This window comes from Silene latifolia, chromosome X (genome assembly GCF_048544455.1).
Source record: "Silene latifolia isolate original U9 population chromosome X, ASM4854445v1, whole genome shotgun sequence".
In the NCBI taxonomy this organism is placed as follows: Eukaryota; Viridiplantae; Streptophyta; class Magnoliopsida; order Caryophyllales; family Caryophyllaceae; genus Silene; species Silene latifolia.
In genome coordinates, this window is record NC_133537.1 from 4025319 (window position 1) to 4047167 (window position 21849).

At 40.0% G+C, this 21849-nt stretch overlaps 3 protein-coding genes across 3 annotated transcripts; all 3 read left to right on the forward strand.

The window, feature by feature from the left end:
- Positions 1-946: 946 nt before the first annotated feature.
- LOC141623203 (uncharacterized) lies at positions 947-1861 on the forward strand. The gene has a single exon (XM_074439280.1). The coding sequence runs from the start codon at positions 947-949 to the stop codon at positions 1859-1861; it is 915 nt and encodes a 304-aa protein (XP_074295381.1).
- A 444-nt stretch (positions 1862-2305) lies between these two features.
- LOC141623208 (uncharacterized) lies at positions 2306-3595 on the forward strand. Its single transcript, XM_074439284.1, has 2 exons — positions 2306-3011; positions 3066-3595. Exons 1-2 carry the CDS (start codon positions 2306-2308, stop codon positions 3593-3595), a joined length of 1236 nt encoding a protein of 411 aa, XP_074295385.1.
- A 13702-nt stretch (positions 3596-17297) lies between these two features.
- LOC141622346 (cyclin-D4-1-like) lies at positions 17298-21510 on the forward strand. Its single transcript, XM_074438393.1, has 6 exons — positions 17298-17860; positions 18103-18189; positions 18285-18383; positions 19987-20209; positions 20303-20424; positions 20553-21510. The coding sequence occupies exons 1-6, from the start codon at positions 17588-17590 to the stop codon at positions 20853-20855; spliced, it is 1107 nt and encodes a 368-aa protein (XP_074294494.1). The 5' UTR covers positions 17298-17587; the 3' UTR covers positions 20856-21510.
- The last annotated feature ends 339 nt before the right edge of the window (positions 21511-21849 follow it).

Sequence of the window (21849 nt, forward strand, 5' to 3'; positions counted from 1 at the left end):
AGTTTCTTAACTGTGTTGCAGCTTTTGGTGATTTATATATCACATAGTCAGCAACTTTTTGGTGATTTATAAATCACAGGAACAACCTTTGTATAATTAACAACAATGATCAATGCTAGCATTGCAAGTTTTAATCTTATTAATTGCATTTGATTCTATTACAATTGTTGCATATTACATAGTTTCTTATCCATTTCTTTGGTTCATCATGACATATAACAGAAACATGTACATAAAAATGCTTATTTTTATGCTAAGTTGTAGTAGCTTTGACATATCATCCATTTTTGCCTTCAACAAATTAAGCATCTCAGCTTGTTCCTTCATATTCTTCGTCACTTCATGTAGATTATGCATTTGTTGTTTTTCTTCTTCTTCATGTTGATTGTCTTCTACTATTTTAGCTTGGCACCATTGAAACCAACCACAATCATCACACTTATAATATAGCTTCATTGGATTTGCTGCAGTAGGCCCCGAGGACCTTATGTTTGATCTTTTATTGCATCTTGGGCATTGTTTGTTTTCTACTTGAATTCCTCTTGAATAAGATCTTGCATTAGATGTGTAAGACATTATTGAGTTTCCTTATATATTGAACTTGTTTTAATTGTAAATGAGGGAGATTTGACTTTTAAAGTAACAGATTCCAACGGCTACATCAATATAGCCGTTATTTTTGTTCTGTTCTAGAAATTGGGTACATTGTAAAAGGTGCTCCTAAGTTTTTTAGGGTTTCCTAAAAATTCCCCGTGGAGATTCCGTCTTCGCTCGTCCTTGCTCCTCCTTCTAGGTCGAGGCTCTTCTTCCCCCCCTCTTCTTCTCTTTCTTCCTTCTTTTCTTTTGTTCTCTTCTACTTTACGTGCTTTGCGGTTGGGTGCTTTGCGGTTGGAACTCGTTTTGGGATCCGAGGTCGGTTAGAGTTTTGAGCCGTTTCCTTTCTTAGATGGGAGACAACTGCTCCAATGATAAGGCTGCGGGTAAGCGTCCTGTTATGGAGTTACAGGAACAGGACGATGATAACTTCGTGTGGAAGACTGGAGACGATGCCAATGAAAGTAATAGTAATGACTTGCTGCTAGTGGGAAAATTATGGGCTAATAAGGCGATAAACGTGAAAGCGGCAATCGACACCATGACGAAGCTATGGAATTTGAAGGAACCTGTGATAGGTAATGTTCTCGATGCCAAGGATAAGATCTTTGCTTTTCGTTTTAACTGTGATAAAGATAAAGCCAAGGTTGTTGACGGGCAACCCTGGCATTTCGATAAATACATCTGGTGCTTTAATGACCCATGCGAGGAAGGGAAATTGACTGATACACCACTGTTTAATGTTCCCTTTTGGTCGAGGATTTACGACCTGCCTTTGCGGGGGAGGTCAAATGAAATGAATATTCGGAGGATTGCTGCACAGCTGGGTATGTTTGTGTCGTTGGATACAACCCCATATCCGGAGTTGGAGAGGGCGGTTAGGGTTAGAATCTTGCATGATGTGCGTAAACCCGTGCGTGCTCATACAAGTGCGAGGATGCCATATGGATTGTTGACGAAATTTGACGTGAAATACGAAAGGCTGCCCATATTTTGCTACGGGTGTGGTCTTCTAGGGCATGGGGAGAAAGAATGTGATGAGGGACCGTATGAGGAGTCTGAGTTAGCGTTTGGGGAGTGGTTACGTGCGTCGCCGAAGAAAGTGCTTAAGACAAATGCGGAATTGGCGGGATCGAAGGTTGCTAGGGCTTTATCTCGTGAGTTTGAGGCTGAGCAGCGTCGTCTGGAGGAGGAGAATGTTGAGAAAATGATCGGAAAATTACAAGCTATCTCACTGGCTAATAAGAAGAAAAAAACATCCGGTTGAGGTGAATGAGGTTGCTAAGGCGGGGATGATTGGGGTACAGATGGAGACGGTGGTCGAGGAAGGGGTGGAAAATGTTAATATGGAGATGACAGGGAGTGAGGAAGGGGAAATTAGGAGTGATTGTGAGGTGAGGATGCTTGGTGTGCCGGGGACTTGTGGACGTATACAGGAGGTCCTTGCTGGGATTGGGTCACGGCCTATGGGTGGGGATACTGGAATGAGGAGGGAGGAGGATAAGGAGAAGACGGGAGGGAAGAAATGGGTTAGGAAGGAGCGGGACAAGAAGCAAAGGGAAGGGGGTGGACAGCTGGTTCAGTTGGCGAGTAAGAGGGGACGGGATGATGAGACGGAGGACGAGGCAGGTGTGAGCAAGAAGTTACATTTTTCCATGGATGTGTGTTCATCCGAGGCGGAGGTTGAGAGAACTCAACCCCGCCGGGCCCAATGAATCTTTTGAGCCTTAACTGCAGGGGGCTGGGCAACCCCGATGCAGTAGGCGGGCTCCGTAATCTTATACGGAGGGAGGCCCCCATTGTGCTTTTTCTCTGTGAGACGAAGCTCAGTGGTAGTGAGTGGTGTAATATAAGTAGGTCGTTGGATGGATATGATGGCTTATCCGTTGATAGTGTAGGTAGGTCTGGTGGCTTAGCTCTTTTGTGGCAGAAGGGGGTTCGGTGTAGACTTCGATCTATGTCTGTGCATTACATGGATGTTGATTTAGAGATTGGAGAGGCTAAGTGGAGGTTTACAGGTTTCTATGGTTGGCCGGCTGTTCAAGATAGACACCTTTCTTGGCAACAACTTCGTCTTCTGGCAGCGGCTGGTTCGGATCCTTGGTTGTGTATGGGGGATTTTAATGAGATTTTGTATGCTACTGAGATGAGGGGAGGGGAGCGACCCCAATGGCAGATGAACAATTTTAGGAATGCGGTTGATGATTGTGGACTCAGAGATATTGTCTTCGAAGGCCATCCTTTCACTTTTGATAATGGTCAAGTGGGTGATGATAATCGACAAAGTCGAATAGACCAAGCCATGGTGACGGAAAATTGGCAGGAACTTTACCCTTTTGCGCGGCTCATTCACTTGACTAGAGAATGGTCTGACCATTCCACTCTAAAGCTGGTACTTGATGGCCGAGAGGGGCAGCGTGAGGGAGGGAGGAGACCGTTTCGATTTGAGCAGTTATGGGTGGGATAAGAAGGGTGCGAAGAAGTTGTTAGGAGGGTGTGGGAAAGGGGCGGTACAGATTTGCCAGTGCTACTGAGTGATTGCGCTGCTGAGTTGCTGGAGTGGAAAAGTATCAATATCGGGAAGATTGTTAAGACTTTAAGTAAAAGGCGTCGAAGGCTGCAGGTCCTCGACGGGTTGGGTCGTACGACAAGTGTTGTCCAGGAGCGAAAGAGGATTACCAAAGAAATTGCACAGCTGCTCCGTGATGAAGAAATCTTTTGGCGACAGAGGTCCCGCGCGCTATGGCTTAAAGAAGGGGATAGAAACACTAAGTTTTTCCACCGTAAAGCGACACAAAGAAAGCAGAGGAATTATATTGGGAGGCTTGTTGATGATGAGGGCCGAATTAGGGAGGGAAACGAGGAGGTTGCGGGGGTGATTCGAGGATATTTTGGTGAACTTTTCAGGTCGTCAAACCCACGCGATTTTGGTGATGTTATGGCTGGCATTGAGGGGCGAGTCACGGGGTGGATGAATGACTTACTTCGACTTGATTCTTGAGGCCCTTAACCAAATGCATCCTCTCAAATCTCCAGGATCGGATGGTATGAATGCTCTCTTCTATCAGTCTTATTGGCATATTGTTGGTCCGTCTGTAGTTTCTTTGGTCCTAAGTGTTCTGCGTGGGGCACCTTTTCCGGAAGGCATCAATCACACCCATATTGTTCTTATTCCCAAGAAGAAAGCTCATGATAAAATGATGGATTTTCGACCCATAAGCCTTTGTAATGTCGTTTACAAGATTGTCTCCAAGGTGTTGGCTAATCGTCTCAAACTGTTCCTTAATAATATTGTGTCTGAGAATCAATCGGCCTTTACTCCAGGTAGGCTCATCACGGATAATATTCTTGTAGCTTTCGAAATTTTTCACCATATGAAGAATTCAAGGAGTAATGTGGGACATATGGCTCTAAAACTCGATATGGCTAAGGCATATGATAGGGTGGAGTGGAGCTTTTTGGAGACGGTTTTGACCTCGATGGGTTTTGATTGTAACACCCCCTCATACCAAGGTACCTTACCAAGGACTACCTTAGCATGAAAGGTTGTTACCATCTCGGTTTCCCGAGGTTAGTATATCAAAGTTACAATTTCCAAACAACATTTATATAAAGTATAAAGAGTTAGCGAATACATTATCTCAAACCAACTCAAACTAAAAGGGTAAGAACTTCAATACAACTGAAATCATTGCCGGCTAAACTCGTAACGGCGGAAACTAGACTCGAAGTGATGTCTCCCCATGTCTGTCCCATAACTAAACATCTGCATTACCTGTCATATCTGCTCACCATCCCCGAATGGATCACCGCAGGTTTTACAAAACAACAACACGGGGTCAGTTACCGCATAATTCAAATAAGACAAACAAATAGCGTAACCGGCCGATCATCCTCCATCCCCGGTCTCCCGATTTCACACATTAACCGACTACACACCGAAGTGTAGCCCTGCCAGATTACCCATCGCAATGTAATCCTCGCCGCCGATGGTGACCGCAGCCCACCCCACCTAGTCCAGCTCATCAACGAGCGACTAACAATCCCTGTCCCTTAATGTGCACATCCCCTCCCGTGACGGGTTCCACGGAGGGCGAACTAGGGTGTGAAGCCACTCCCGCAAGTGACTCCACCACAATCACACATACCACAGCAACACAGCTGTCACAATACCACCACCGTCACAACACAACCACATCACCACCGTCACCACAACACCAACAATCCGATGATCAGCAGACAACAATCATACACAATACAACAAATATCTCAAATCAATTACACAAGAACTGAGTAGGGAAACCCTACCTTTTCGCAATCCGCTACGCTGTAATCAATCATACAAATGCACAACTAGTAACACATCATCACCTACAACAACGATAATCAACAATCAACAACATATGATGACCAGAACCCTAGACTCCCAAATTAACCAAATTAGGGTTTGTTAACTTATAAGAATGACAATAGATGAACAAGGATAAGACACTTACTACGGCGATTGACACGGAATGAGATGCTAGAACCCACAATCGACGACCATTGACTTGGAATTGATGAAGATGATTAGAGGAGAATGAACGTAGTTTATGTTTTTGGGGAGAAATGACTTTTGAAACTGACGAACGATATAACCTCTAATCATTTAAATCAAACCCGCAGAAATAATATCCGTCAGGCCGGATACTCGGTCGAGTATAGGGTATACTCGGCCGAGTATCCTCTACTCGGTCGAGTATTACCCATACTCGGCCGAGTATTCCTAGGCAGAAGCCAAACAGAATACCCAACACACTTTACTCGACCGAGTAGGCCATACTCGGTCGAGTACCAGCCTATAAAATCCGTAGTGTTACAATCTTCCCCCCTTAAAAAGAACTTCGTCCCCGAAGTTCCAACCCAACCTATAAAACATGAACACCTAACACTAACTCCGCCAACCACGCTTACTAGATAACCTATCCTCTCGATATAGACTCCATAATATTATCGAATAACCATAAAATAATGTTGCCAACCTTATCTCACTTCCATAACACTCACTAGCAACTCAATACCAAGATAATCCACAAAATAAGATCAACCATCAAAACAGAATGTTACATTCTACCATCCTTAAAAGAAACTTCGTCCTCGAAGTTTACTCACACTCATAACATCATCATCCAACTGCCAAAACTCTCGAACTCATAAGTATCATCATACTACTACGAGCACCGCCATTACCCGTAATAAAATCGCAATCACACAAATCCATTCTTATTCTGTACCAACACCCACACTTGCAATTGCAACCTGTATGACCATCAAACTCTCTTGTCGCATTCTACTCCTCTTAAGATAAATGTTACGCCCTCGTAACTTGCTAATACTAGGTCCTTTACTATGCCTCCCATAAACCTCATTACCACCACATGTCAACGATCACCCACTATAACCCCAACACCTACAACCATTCCTATGACCAGGACTCTCTTTCTTTAACAGTTCTCGTGCCTCAATTATTCGGTACTCCCATAACATATATCATAAAATCCTCGCATAACCACTACTCCATCTCTTCTACATTACCACCAAACGACATACTTCTATATACTTATACGCTCATCTTCACGATCTAAACTCACAAGCCACAATTGTTACACACTCAGATCAACTTTTCAAGTTCATCACTTCTATTACCACAAAACTCACCCTTGACTTAACATGATACTAAGTCCTAAAACTCCGTACTCCCTCTCCCAAGGAAAGGTGCTAAACCACTTGTAGTTCCAGTTCAATACCACACATGCTCCACAAACTCTTGCTACAACTACGCCCACCAATGCCTCATCTAAAACAAGATCAAAATTACTGTAACAATCTCTCACAAACGTGTCCCATCAACAGAATATCACTATACCATGACAACAACGAAAACATATACAACTCTATTTCATATCATACTCTACCCTCATTCCCAAACTTAACCTGGTAAAAAAAAACATCAATAAACAAGACAACTGTCTATCTGCACAAACTGAAACTCGCAGGGAGCAACATCAAACAAAACAACAATCTATGTATAACTGGTATATACTGTCGAAACTCGAATCATAATCATCCCGCCTACTCCACCACAACCGATGACGGCATTGCAACCCCGCCACCAACAGCCGCACCGCAGTGCGAAAATACCCGCATCACAACACTAAGTACCGTGACCGGATCACCACCCGAGGCACCACAACTACACCGATAGACATCACAACATACACAATCCCATAAACACTGACTCAATATAACATCTCGGACAAGAAAAACTTAATCAAGACTGCTTTACTAGATTATAACACAACATATTATACGGAATAAACTGACAAGAATCTCATGAACATCATCCTTACCATTTCACGGAATAAACATGTATCATCAATAAACATACAATTTTAACTATCCATGCCAGATCAATCAAATTATTACCTTTTGAACCTCATTCCATTAGTATACCGTACCCAACATAAATTACAAAACATTCATATAACAACTTTATAGTTATCACACCATACCACTTCTTGTGAGGTTAGAACCTCACACAAACATTTACACATATCATAGACCCGTAATCACATCCAACTAGTCAATCTTGATCACGTAAGTTACCACTTGACAATGAATATCTCTTATCCGGACTTAACTCGTGTGTCCTTCCTAACATATCTTCTCTTACACACAATTATCACCCATCCTAAAAATGTAGCCATAACATCGCACCAACTTCCAACACCTCGTATATCCACATCTTATACTTCCTCACAACCAAACATACTAACCACCTCCACAAAATCAACCTCATTAGAACAACTAACTTCCCTAAAGTAACATCACCCTCGGCCACTAGTGACACTACTATGACACCAACATCCTTCATGTGACTACTCTCTTACTATCACTTCTTAATATAACAATCTGTTTCCTCTCTTTGGTTATCATCCCAAATAACGAACATCCAATCCATCAACAAGATTTACCTCAACACTATTCCCAATTCTATCCTTTATCATATCGTTACCTAACTCTCCACCAAAATCTCAGATCGTGTAACCACTCTACAAGCTCCTTATTCCCTTAATACCTCGAAACTCACGGCTAACACGTCGTCCTGCTCTCCTATATAACCATTAACTCACACCCTCTAGTGGGGATATCGTACATTTCATAATTTCCTACCTTCATGCTCCTTAACTCCGGTCAACGTTCTCTCAACTTACTTCCATCCCTTTTTCCCTCCTTTTACTCAATAATACCAAGTAATAATTCATCTCCTTTCTCTTTCTACCTAACTCTTTAGTCATTTGTTTATTTTCCATAGCTCCACAACTCTAATTCCATTAATTCATATCAATATCTTATCATTCTTATTATCATTTATCATCGCTCATCTTGCTTCACACTCACCCTTGTCAAGATCAAGTCCACGCACTAACAGTTACTCTTCAATTTGTCGTATCTCCCTTTCGCATCTCTAGAAACCAAAATTCACTTCATACCGTTTGTCCAAAGAATTACACACTAGGCTCACCCCTTGATATTCCAACTTCCCAAACTTAGCCACTATCTACAAATCCACATCGCGATATAACTTCCTTTAAGTTCATTACATACCCCTCTTCTCTATCCCTCTACGACATCCTTTCATTTCATATATCCTTACGCAACACAATGCTAACCGTCTCCCTCCATAAGTCCTTACACATCCCAATATGCCACTAATCGTATCCCTCATATCAATCTTTCATTCTCACGTTTCTTTAAACTTACATCACTTTTGCTCATATATACTTACTTTTATATTACTCAACACACGACTATATCACTCACCCTATCTCACAAAACATGCTCTTTACCGCGATTAGCTTATCATTCTTCCCTTTCCTTTTTCCACTATCTCTCACAACCACATTAACACATGTCTTCCTTATCCAACACATGTCCCTCCATAAGCCGTCATTCTCCATGTCATAACTTCCGGTAACTTACGTATCAAGACCGTCTCACATATAAAAGAATGCGTTAAGACTCAAAACATACATGTGTATATACCCTACGACTCAAAACAATGCAAAAACATAGCCACCGGCTCAAAACAAAAGTAAGAACATAGCCACCGACTCAAAGTAGCCGCCCAATGAGGTACTCGGTCGAGTACATAACATACTAGGTCGAGTACAAGGTACTCGGTCGAGTAACTATATTACTCGGTCGAGTTTTCGACTCCAGAAGCAAACTCAATTGTCGCAGAAGGATTACTCGGTCGAGTATTGGGAATACTCGGCCGAGTAGACCTTACTCGGTCGAGTATGAGACTACTCGGCCGAGTTCACGACTCCAGACGCTAAACAGTATTATCACAGAGAGATTACTCGGCCGAATATGGAATACTCGGTCGAGTATAAAAGATACTCGGCCGAGTAGGGACTACTCGGTCGAGTATCACAGCTTCTCAAGACCGACCAGTTTTCGTAAAACAGTCATATCTCCCTCGTTACTTGGTCATTTTGGGCGTGTGACCTATCGTTAGAATCGTAAGAGGACAAGCTATCACCCCAACTTGGAATCACAGCAATATCATTTCTAGAACTCGACTTATGTCAGTTTTAAGACAACCCTTCCGTAATCGATCTTTATACAAATCAAGTTTCCTAAGCCAAAACAACTTGAACATACATAAGGCAACAAGAACAACTCAATACTTCAAGAAACCAGTATACAAGTGAACTCTTATCATACGTTCATGTATATAGACACATGCCCGTAACCATATGCTACTACCAGCAATCAAGCATTAACATCATCATGTTCATATGCACATGTACCACTACCATACTTCATGCTCAAAATTCTATTAAACAGGTAACATAATCACATTCTTCATGCTCAATATCAACCAGATACAAATTCACAATTCACCTTTCATATTTTACCATGTTCCAACACTTAACATGCCAACATATTCGTGCTTAAAGTTTAACATCACAATCCTCGATGCATCTTTCAACAACTATCACATTCCACTTCTTTCATCATTTCATCCAACCATGCACAAGATTCAATCTATAGATATCAAACACACATGAATCAAACATACAACAGTTTTCCCCCATGTGACCGGCTTGAGATCGTAAGGGCCTTAATGCGACTTTGGGACGTCTCCCAAGTCTTTGCGGTAGCTCCAAACAACTCTCCCCGGGTTCATTTTATTTACTCCCTAAGTTCATTGGGTTCATTTGTTTTAGGTGCCGGAATCGTCGGCTCTGATACCACTTTGTAACACCCCCTCATACCAAGGTACCTTACCAAGGACTACCTTAGCATGAAAGGTTGTTACCATCTCGGTTTCCCGAGGTTAGTATATCAAAGTTACAATTTCCAAACAACATTTATATAAAGTATAAAGAGTTAGCGAATACATTATCTCAAACCAACTCAAACTAAAAGGGTAAGAACTTCAATACAACTGAAATCATTGCCGGCTAAACTCGTAATGGCGGAAACTAGACTCGAAGTGATGTCTCCCCATGTCTGTCCCATAACTAAACATCCGCATTACATCATATCTGCTCACCATCCCCGAATGGATCACCGCAGTTTTTACAAAACAACAACACGGGGTCGGGCACGCATAATTCAAATAAGACAAACAAATAGCGTAACCGGCCGATCATCCTCCATCCCCGGTCTCCCGATTTCACACATTAACCGACTACACACCGAAGTGTGTAGCCCCGCCAGATTACCCATCGCAACAGTAATCCTCGCCGCCCATGGGTGACCGCACCCATCCCCACCTAGTCCAGCTCATCAACGAGCGACTAATAATCCCCGTCCCTTAATGTGCACATCCCCTCCCGTGACGGGTTCCACGGAGGGCGAACTAGGGTGTGAAGCCACTCCCGCAAGTGACTCCACCACAATCACACATACCACAAAGAACGCATTTGTCACAATACCACCACCGTCACAACACAACCACATCACCACCGTCACCACAACACCAACAATCCGATGATCAAAGAGACAACAATCATACACAATACAACAAATATCTCAAATCAATTACACAAGAACCGAGTAGGGAAACCCTACCTTTTCGCAATCCGCTACGTTGTAATCAATCATACAAATGCACAACTAGTAACACATCATCACCTACAACAACGATAATCAACAATCAACAACATATGATGACCAGAACCCTAGACTCCCAAATTAACCAAATTAGGGTTTGTTAACTTATAAGAATGACAATAGATGAACAAGGATAAGACACTTACTACGGCGATTGACACGGAATGAGATGCTAGAACCCACAATCGACGACCATTGACTTGGAATTGATGAAGATGATTAGAGGAGAATGAACGTAGTTTATGTTTTTGGGGAGAAATGACTTTTGAAACTGACGAACGATATAACCTCTAATCATTTAAATCAAACCCGCAGAAATAATATCCGTCAGGCCGGATACTCGGTCGAGTATAGGGTATACTCGGCCGAGTATCCTCTACTCGGTCGAGTATTACCCATACTCGGCCGAGTATTCCTAGGCAGAAGCCAAACAGAATACCCAACACACTTTACTCGACCGAGTAGGCCATACTCGGTCGAGTACCAGCCTATAAAATCCGTAGTGTTACATTGATAGTGCTTGGACAAACCGTGTAATGCACTGTGTTCGGTCTGTGTCTTTCTCGGTTCTTGTTAATGGGTGCCCGACTGATTCTTTTGTCCCTCAATGGGGACTCCGACAAGGAGACCCGTTATCTCCCTATTTATTCATTCTATGTGCGGAGGTCTTATCTAGCATGATGCGCAGGGCAATGGAGGTTGGGGCTATTCATGGGGTCCGTGTGGCTGCCCGAGCTCCGAGTGTGACTCACTTACTCTTTGCTGATAACAGTCTATTCTTTACGCGAGCAAATGTGGCGGAGGCAACCCGGGTGAAGGAGGTGCTCATGAGGTACGAGAGGGTCTCGGGTCAAATGGTTAACTTGGAGAAAACTACTGTGTCTTTTAGCCGTGGTACCGCTTTGACCCGAAAAACAGCTGTAGCTGGAGTGCTTGGAGTACGGGTTGTGGAAGTGCAGGATAAATATTTGGGTCTTCCAACTATGGTTAGTCACTCGAAGGGGGTTATTACTAAGACGATTCGGGACAAAATTAGCAAGAAATTGCAAGGTTGGCGAGGTATGTTGCTCTCTAAAGCGGGGAGGGAAGTTTTGATAAAGGCAGTGGCCCAATCTATTCCCACTTATGCTATGAGTGTCTTTAAATTACCGGCTAATTTTTGTGATGAACTGCGGTCTCTTGTCTCGGGTTTCTGGTGGGGGTCGGATAGAGGTAAGAGGAAAATTCCATGGGTGGCGTGGTCGAGGCTTTGTGAACCTAAATGCAAGGGCGGGCTTGGCTTTTGGGATTATCTAAGTTTCAATAAAGCCTTGCTTGCAAAGCAAAGTTGGCGGTTGCTTACCAACAATGATAGTCTCATGTCTCGGATGCTTAAGGGCAAATACTTCCCTGATGCGTCATTCATGGAAGCAAATTTAGGGTCGAACCCAAGCTACACGTGGTGTGGTATTTGGGAGGCAAGGGAGGTCCTTCTGTTGGGGCTTCGACGGAGGATTGGGGATGGGGCGAGCACAAGAGTGTGGGTTGACCCATGCATACGTGGAACTCAAACCAGGCGGGTTATTTCGCCGCGAAGGGAAGCTGATGGGGACATGTTGGTTAAGGAGCTCATGGTTGAGGATGGTACGAGGTGGTATGAGGTGAAAATTCGAGCTAATTTTTTACCTTTCGAGCAGGAGAGAATTCTTAGTTTGCGTATTAGACAACCCAATCTGGCTGATGAATGGTGTTGGGACCCTGAACGGGACGGGATTTACACGGTGAAGTCCGCATATCGTTTACTCCGAGAAGCTAACGATGATGGTCCTGGGCAATCAAACGATACAGCTGAGCGTTTGCTATGGAATAAGGTGTGGAAGAGTCACGCGCTCCCCCACATTAAAATCTTTTTTTGGCAGCTGTGTCTCGATGCTATTGCTACGCGAACTAATATTGCTACACGGATGAGAAATGGGACGAATACTCTTTGCCCTATATGCAACAGTTCCGAGGAGTCTAGCTTTCATCTTATTCGCGAATGTGGGTGGGTGGGATGGGTTTGGGATGGGGTCGGGTTGGAGGTAAAGAAGGGAGATGGCTTTGAGCGGGTGAGGGAGTGGGTGGAAGAAGAGTGGAGGGAGTGGAGTGTGAGAGAATGCTTAACCTTTATGACGGGGTGTTGGGCTATTTGGGAGGCGCGAAATAAGTGGGTTTTTGAGGGCAAGACGGTTAATCCTGAGGTGGTGGTAAAGAGGATCCGAGGGCTTTTGCGAGAAATGCTGGAAGAACAGGGGGTGGAGGAGGAGAGTAGTGGCGGGAATGGGAGCTCATGCGGTGCAAGAGAGGGAGGTTGGGTGAAACCTATGGGTGGGGAGCTTAAAATTAACGTCGACGCAGGGGTTGTAGGTGGTGTTGGGACGGGAGTGGGAGCAGTTTGTCGGGATGGGGAAGGTTATTTGGTGTGGGCTTTGACGGAGCAGGAGACTATAGAGCGTGAACCGGCGGAAGCGGAAGCACTGGCCATTCTTGCCGGGGTTCGGGAAGCACAACGAAGAGGTATGAGGCGCATTGTGGTGGAAGGTGACTGCATTACCGTCATCCAGGACTTGCAAAAGCGAAGACAAGGGCGAAGTAACATTTTTATGATTTATGAAGAGATTTTTGATGTTTGTACTCATTTTGAGTCGTGTGTGTTTTCTTTTACTCGTAGGAATTTTAATAGTGTCGCTCATAGCTTAGCACATATCGACCCTTGACTCAGTGGTTGTAGGCGATGGGACGAGAATGTGCCTCAACATATTAGTGATTGTATTGCACGTGATCGTTTATCAATGAAGTAATACCCTTCCGGGTTTTTTCAAAAAAAAAAAAAAAAAAAAAAAAAAAAAAAAAAAAAATTGGTACATTGGGCAAAAGTTTGAAACACAGGGGTACCATGGGCAAAAAGTATACAATTCAAACTAACTTTCCCACCAAAAAGTGAAAACCTAACTGACGTTAAGAAAACTTAACAGCCGTTTATCAATGGCCATTTTGGGAAAGAAAAAGTCAAATTAATGGGTACCTTATGTAAAAAGTTAATTTGAGGGGTACCATGTGTAATCTGCCAAAGTTCGAGGGTACCATAAGAAATTTCCGATTAATAAATCGGGTTGAAAAAAAGTACATAATTCTTCTTAACAAATACGGTCAAAGCACATTTATACGGATTATTTGATTATTTGATAGTCCTTTACATTTATTTGATAGTCCTTTACATTTATACGGATTATATACAATACCAAATGTTTACAAATTCTGAAATCACGTACGGAGTACAATTTACTCTGTAAAATATATTTATGCGGATTATCATCAGCAAACTGACCTCATGCGACGTTGTTTCTACTTTTGGCAGTATGTGCACTCAGCACTCTGGTCTCTGGGTATCTTCCCAAATCCCAATCCATTAATCACCACTCGGTATTGTACTATTGTACTATACGTACTATCTCTGACCTCTGTTTTGACGATTAGTAAACATTTTTCTCCCTTGATTATGAGTAGGTTTTGCTTATAATCGTAATAAGTTAAAATATCTCATAATTCTTCTTCCATTTTAACTTAAACCGGCCTTAAAAAAGAATGTGGATCAAAGTATATGAATATCAATAATGTATCATCATACTCTGTATAACTTTAACATGTCTCTAGGACACTCGACACATATTAGAAAAACCGTTTAATTTCGAATAACGGAAACAACACATAATAAAAAAAACGGATGAAAAACCATTCATTTGATCATCCACGAAACACGAGTGGGCCCACAAGCAGTGGCGGAGCCAGGATTTATAGTTAGGTGAGCGGAAAAATTTGGCGGGGAATTACAAGTGATGACTTTACAGAAACTTGAAAAAATTTCGAAAAATTTAACTAAAATTTGCGAATTTTTCCTTGGTCAGGGGGGCGAGCGTCCCTGGCTCCCTGCTAATCCCCTAAATCCGCAAGTGCACACAAGTCTACAAGTTTGATTGTTCAATTGACTAAGAGTCTTGAATAACAACTATTTTTACATATTTTTTTATTAGGAAATATTTTAACACAATTTATGTGGCCAATACAATCTAAACTTGTTGCTACCACTAAAATCAAAGAATGGACAACCCATTAGTCCCATATCTATATTATTTCCACCAAATATCATACAATTATAATTACACTGTAAGTATTCAACAGCCTCTTGTGCTTGAACTGGTTTTTGTTTGTGTGCCAAGACAACAACTTAAAAATAACACAAATTATTGTTTACAATTGTTATAAGCAACAAATAATTCTTGATTATATATCACCTCACATAAGAGGACAAATCTTTTACTTTTTCCATTACATTTTGCTTGTATCATATTCATTTCACACGGGTATATTTCATTCATTTTAAACTTAAGACAACTATCCATCTTAAACAAGAATTTGTGATATGAATACATATGACAAAATAGACAAAGGCATGTAAATCTTGCAGCACAACGTCTATTTTCATTGCATATATTTGCCACCGTTATTTTATTTATGTTAAGGGGATCAAGCTGCTATGGTCTTATCTAATGGACCTATCCCGACTACTGATCGCTCTAGAATGTCTACAACAATTGTGGCCTTTTGCAAATCAAAGCTCTGGAAGTTGCCTATTTCTAACAAACTAAGGGTGTTTTTATGGAAATTTATGGCTAATGCCCTTTCAGTGGGCTCTGAATTCCTCAAACGAAAAATGAATTGGCGCTCCTCCTATACTCTTTGTGATGGCTCATCTCCTTGTCTGGAATCTATTTCTCACCTCTTCAAAGATTGTAGATTTGCAAAGGCTTTATGGTTTGGTTGTCCTTTAGGATTTAGAATGGGGGTGGACATTGATGTTAGGGTTTGGGTAATAGATTGGGTAACTTATTTCCTAATTGGCCCATATCCTAACTCCCTTCTTTTTTCCCTTATTGCTCTACCCACTGTAGAATTTGGTGTTGTAGGAATGATATGGTCTTCAAGAATCGTCGCCCTTGGCCTATGAGTGCTCTCAATTCTATTCTTGGTGACATTCAGCATATGAATGAGGTTGTGTGCAGTAAGGATGCTAGCCTCCTTCGAGTGCCTTTGTTGGACTCCTCTCCTAATTTTGGATTAGCTAAGAGGATTATAAACTCCTTCCCCTGTTGGATTGTTGATGGACCTGGGTGCGAAAATGTTTGCACTGTAAAGTCTGATGCTTTTTGGAGGGCTGATATAAGTTCTGGCATGGGGTGGTGCTTGTTCGATGGTAATGAGACCTTAAGGGATACTGCTCACGCTCGCTCGTTTGCCTCTTCTGCCCTACATACTGAAGGACATGCAGCTATCATGGCGCTCAAATGGGTCTTGGACGAAGGGTACCTTCATCATGTTAGACTTGTTACGAATTGTCTTATCTTGGTTATGCATGTTGCTGAAGCGGAGAAGGCGATTGCATCTATTAATTGCATTATCCATGATATTAAGTCTATTTCGTCTCATTTTCATTGTTGCTCTCTTAGTTTCTGTCCTAGGGAAATGAATAAGATAACTCATAATCTTGCGCATGAAGCTCTTTTGTAAGCTATGCTATTTGTTGCTGTCAAAAGAAGATTTGAACCAAGTTATCATCATTTCAATAAACCTTAAATCAGAGTCGCCTACTCCACAACTTTCCTCAATTCATTCGAGTTGTGCAACGACTTTACCTCTATAAGTTTATACAATTCACCACTTGTACACATAGGCGCTGTTTGGTAAACGGTATATTGGCCAATTTTTAGCATATTCAAGGGGTTTAGCATGTTTGACCAATCAATATGCTAATTTTAGTGTTTGGTAAACAGCATATTGAAACAAAGATATTTGGGGTCAATATCTTTGTTTTTACAATATGTTGCTTTACCCCAAAGATATTGGTTAGTATGCATATTGTAAAATAGGAAATTTTTCTCCATTTTACAAAGAAAACTAACAATCTACTAATCGTAATCTGTCAATTACCAAACACTGAAATTAATTCTACTAATTATAATATGCTAGTCAAACCTTCTGATAAAATCTGTCATTTATAATCTGCTTTTGCAATCTGCTTATGCTGAAATTAATCCGCTATTTACCAAACAGAGCCATAATGAAACCAAAATCACGACAAATCCCGTCATCTCATTTCTAAATTCACTTCCTAATTTACAAAATATACAGATTCAATTTACCTATTTGAATATCGTTCTATGTACATTCCCATAATAACCTAAACTTATTGGGTAATGATAAATACAACCCACTTGGTTGTATTTAAGAAACCAAAAGAGAAAATAAATTCTTAATATATGCATTAAATGTATTGGTTAATGTGTAATTTAGTTATTAATTCCTAAATAAATACCCAAATTAGAAGGTATTTAATACTTAAATGTATTTAGCATTACCCAAACTTATTTCCAAAAATAAAAATAAAAATGATTGTTTGGCCGTATTATGTTCCAAATTTATTATTTTTTTTTTATTTAAACATTTCCTCTCCTCCTTTCATGCTCTTTCAAATCCACACCTTTATTTTATTTTTTCTCCATTACCCAAGAAAAAGAAACCTCACAAATTCACAAATGTTGAATATTGTTGATTTCCTACAAAACCCTTCATATATATTTTCTTCTCTTCTTCTCCTTCTTCCAAAGATTTCTCCTTTACTCTCACTACAGCTTCTTTCTCTCTCTACTTAAACCCTTCATCTTCTTCCAATTTTCCATCAAAAAAACATAAAAAGATTCGATCTTTAACATAATTAATTAATAAACAATTTAAAAAAAGTAAAATTTTTATGTTGGTGTCCAAAAAAATGCAAGATTTTAATCAAATTACACTTTTTTGTGATGAAAATAACAAAGATTTGTGCTTTACTGATGATGTTGATGATGGTGATGGGATTAGATCAGAACCGTTGATTCATTTACCAGAGAAAATTGATGATGATTTTACTGCCATGTTAAAGAGAGAAACTGATTATTTACCTAATCATGATTATCTTAACAGGTTACGGTTTGGAGATTTCAACTTGGCTGGTCGAACAGACGCTTTTGATTGGATTTTTAAGGTTGGTTTTGTTTATTTACGTCTCCCTCCGTCCCGATCAATAGTTATCCATCTTTTATTTGTGTGGAGGATTCCAAAAAGATGGATAAATATCGACCGTGACCAAAATGACCCTATGCTTTTTTATTTGTAACACAATTAATATTAGTCTAATCTAATAAAATTATTACGAGACCGTCTCATATAAGAATGAGTGATTATCACTATTAAAGTTGCGCGCTTTTTATTTTTGGGTATGTGCAGGCACATTCATATTTTTGTTTTGGACCACTGAGTTTATGCTTAGCTGTGAATTACTTGGATAGATTCTTTGCAGTCAAGGAATTACCCGTGAGTTCAATGTTTTGAATCTTTTTCGAGTTTTTAATGATCTGTTTTCGGGTTTTAATTTAACAAAATTACGATAATTTTGATGAAATTGATAGAAAGATAAACCTTGGACCGTGCAATTACTAGCTGTGGCCTGTTTATCAATTGCTGCTAAAATTGAAGAGACTTGTGTTCCTCAGTCTATTGATTTACAGGTTAGTGTTAAGCTACATTGCTTACAGAGATTGTGGATAATGTAGTTGGATATATGGTGTTGATTGGGATTTTTATTTATAAAAATTCATGTTGAGGCTGGTAGGAGATCCGAAATACGGGTTTGAACCGAAAATGATACAAAGAATGAAACTTTTGAATGTTTGACACACTCTAATGTAGTTTTTGCTGGCGTCTATGACGTTTAATAATTTGTTTCGTATAATGTAGGTAAATATACGGTGTTGATTGGGATTTTTATTTATATAAATTCGTGTTGAGGCTGGTAGGAGATCCCAAATACGTGTTTGAACTGAAAATGATACAAAGAATGGAACTTTTGAATTTTTGACACACTCTAATGTAGTTTTTGCTCGCTGGCGTCTATGTCGTTTAATAATATGTTTCGTATAATGTAGGTAAATATATGGTGTTGATTGGTTTTTTTATTTATATAAATTCATGTTGAGGCTGGTAGGAGATCCCAAATACATGTTTGAACCGAAAATGATACAAAGAATGGAACTTTTGAATGTTTGACACACTCTAATGTAGTTTTTGCTCGCTGGCGTCTATGTCGTTTAATAATTTGTTTCGTAATGTAGGTAAATATACGGTGTTGATTGGGATTTTTATTTATATAAATTCGTGTTGAGGCTGGTAGGAGATCCGAAATACGTGTTTGAACCGAAAATGATACAAAGAATGAAACTTTTGAATGTTTGACACACTCTAATGTAGTTTTTTGCTCGCTGGCGTCTATGTCGTTAAATAATTTGTTTTGTATAATGTAGGTAAATATACGGTGTTGATTGGGATTTTTATTTATATAAATTCGTGTTGAGTCTGGTAGGAGATCCCAAATACGTGTTTGAACCGAAAATGATACAAAGAATGGAACTTTTGAATGTTTGACACACTCTAATGTAGTTTTTGCTCGCTTGCGTGTATGTCGTTTAATAATATGTTTCGTATAATGTAGGTAAATATATGGTGTTGATTGGTTTTTTTATTGATATATACTTCATGTTGAGGCTGGTAGGAGATCCCAAATACGTGTTTGAACCGAAAATGATACAAAGAATGGAACTTTTGAATGTTTGACACACTCTAATGTAGTTTTTGTTCTCTGGCGTCTATGTCGTTTAATAATATGTTTCGTATAATGTAGGTAAATATATGGTGTTGATTGGTTTTTTTATCGATATATACTTCATGTTGAGGCTGGTAGGAGATCCCAAATATGTGTTTGAACCGAAAATGATACAAAGAATGGAACTTTTGAATGTTTGACACACTCTAATGTAGTTTTTGTTCTCTGGCGTCTATGTCGTTTAATAATATGTTTCGTATAATGTAGGTAAATATATGGTGTCGATTGGTTTTTTTATCGATATATACTTCATGTTGAGGCTGGTAGAAGATCCCAAATACGTGTTTGAACCAAAAACGATTCAAAGAATGGAACTTTTGAATGTTTGACACATTCTAATGTAGTTTTTGCTCGCTGGCCTCTATGTCGTTTAATAATTTGTTTTGTATAATGTTGGTAAATATACAGTGTTGATTGGTTTTTTTATTGATATATAATTCATGTTGAGGCAGGTAGGAGATCCAGAATACGTGTTTGAGCCGAAAGCGATACAAAGAATGGAACTTTTGGTGTTGGACACCTTGGAATGGAAAATGAATGCTATAACACCTTGTTCTTTCATAGATTATTCGCTCAGGAAGTTGAGTAATCCTAATAGTATCACTGATAAATTCCTTTTCTCGATGACGAAAGTTGTCAACCGATCAATGCAGCTCGTTTTATGCACAATCAAAGGTAATCAATCAATCAATCAATGACGATTTTGGAGTATGCAATAAATAAAAATGAGCCAGGGAAATGTCTGATGGTTGCGAAAAATAAATGCAGGCATTGACTACTTAGAATTCAAGCCTTCTGAAATTGCAGCAGCAGTGGCAATCTGTGTTTCAGCTGAAATCCAAGCTGTTGATATCGACAAGGCTACTGCTCGTTTCATTCATTTGGAGAAGGTACATTCATTTAACCAAATGTTCCGAAAATACTTGCAGTAATTACTTGCATTTAACCGGTTTCTGAGATATTAAGGAAACATGTTGACTACATTAATGTTTTGTTGTTCCATTTAATTTATCTCCAGGGTAGAGTATTGAAGTGTGTAGAAATGGTCAAGGGAATGTCACAAAATGGCGTCGGTTTAGGGAATGGTTCGATACAACACAGACGTCCCCAAAGTCCGATAGGGGTGTTGGATGTAAGATGCTTTAGTTACAAAAGTGATGACCTACCACCATCTCATGTTCGGCCATCATCGTCTAGTTCTACCAAAATCACGCCCAAGACGCCCAAGACTATGACTACTACTATGACTATAACTGCAACTACAGCGACAAGCCCTGAAACTAAAAGAATCAGCGACAAGACATTAACATTAGACTCCTAATCCGTCCTCATTTCCGTCATCATTGTAATATGGTAATGGGAGTTTAGGGGCGAGAATTTTTGCATTTATGACCGATATATGTATATATATGGATGGAGATTGGAGAGGAGATTTCGGTGTGGTCCATTCAAATGATGATTCCCTTTCATACATAGTGAAATATTCACAAATCACAGACAAAGTGAGAGACAGATAAGAAGCATAGAGAGGAAGTGAAAGAGAGTAAGAACTGAAGAAGAATCATGGAAGAAGCATGACATGATGTTTTACTGGTAGGAGTAATATGTACTGCAACAACTGCATCACTATTCACAACCAGCTGTTTTGAAGGAGTATGTGTGTGAGTACCTTTATCTCGTCACGACACACTTTTAGTGGTGTTTCGACATTGGAGAGAAAACAGCTGTTTTTTTGGCGATACAAAAATAACGCTGCCTTGGTTGTAAATCGACTTGGGCGGCGTTTATTTTGTTTGTTGATAAGATGTTGAAAAAAAAGTGGAAAACTGTTAAGTTTTTTTTCGTTTCTTTTTGGAAATCTATTTATGTGCTTTAAGAGTAGTAGATGTCAATTTATTGCTTTTTGGAAATCCTTTTATCTTCTTCTATCTTTATTCAATTTAAAATCTATTATAGATTTTTAAAACTCGACAAAATCCGAGTGACAAAATTATTATTACATGTTCCTTTATCATAATTAGTTTGTATGTTGGATGTACTACGACTCTACGAGTATGTTATAGTCGAAGTATATTTCTCCAACTTCGGTCTGTGTGTTAGGAATGAAGATGGACTTTCGGAATGTTAAGTTCATGATTAATTTTGTTCAAAGAATAATTTAGTTGCACATTTAATTTTTATGTAAATTTATATATTAAAATAATTTTATTAGCAACTGATTACTACACGAGAAATTGTGTGTTCGATGCCCATAACAAAACTCGGATTATGTCGAGTAAATTTTTACGTATTTAAGGAGTACTAATTAACACTAC

Excerpts from the sequence above, each read along its gene's own strand:
- LOC141623203 (XM_074439280.1), top strand. The coding sequence starts at position 947 with ATGGGAGACAACTGCTCCAATGATAAGGCTGCGGGTAAGCGTCCTGTT.
- LOC141622346 (XM_074438393.1), top strand. The coding sequence starts at position 17,588 with ATGTTGGTGTCCAAAAAAATGCAAGATTTTAATCAAATTACACTTTTT. Across the intron at positions 18,384-19,986 it reads CTCAGTCTATTGATTTACAG|GTAGGAGATCCAGAATACGT; the intron begins GTTAGTGTTAAG and ends ATGTTGAGGCAG. Across the intron at positions 20,425-20,552 it reads GTTTCATTCATTTGGAGAAG|GGTAGAGTATTGAAGTGTGT; the intron begins GTACATTCATTT and ends ATTTATCTCCAG.
- LOC141623208 (XM_074439284.1), top strand. The coding sequence starts at position 2,306 with ATGAATCTTTTGAGCCTTAACTGCAGGGGGCTGGGCAACCCCGATGCA. Across the intron at positions 3,012-3,065 it reads TGATGGCCGAGAGGGGCAGC|GGTGCGAAGAAGTTGTTAGG; the intron begins GTGAGGGAGGGA and ends TGGGATAAGAAG.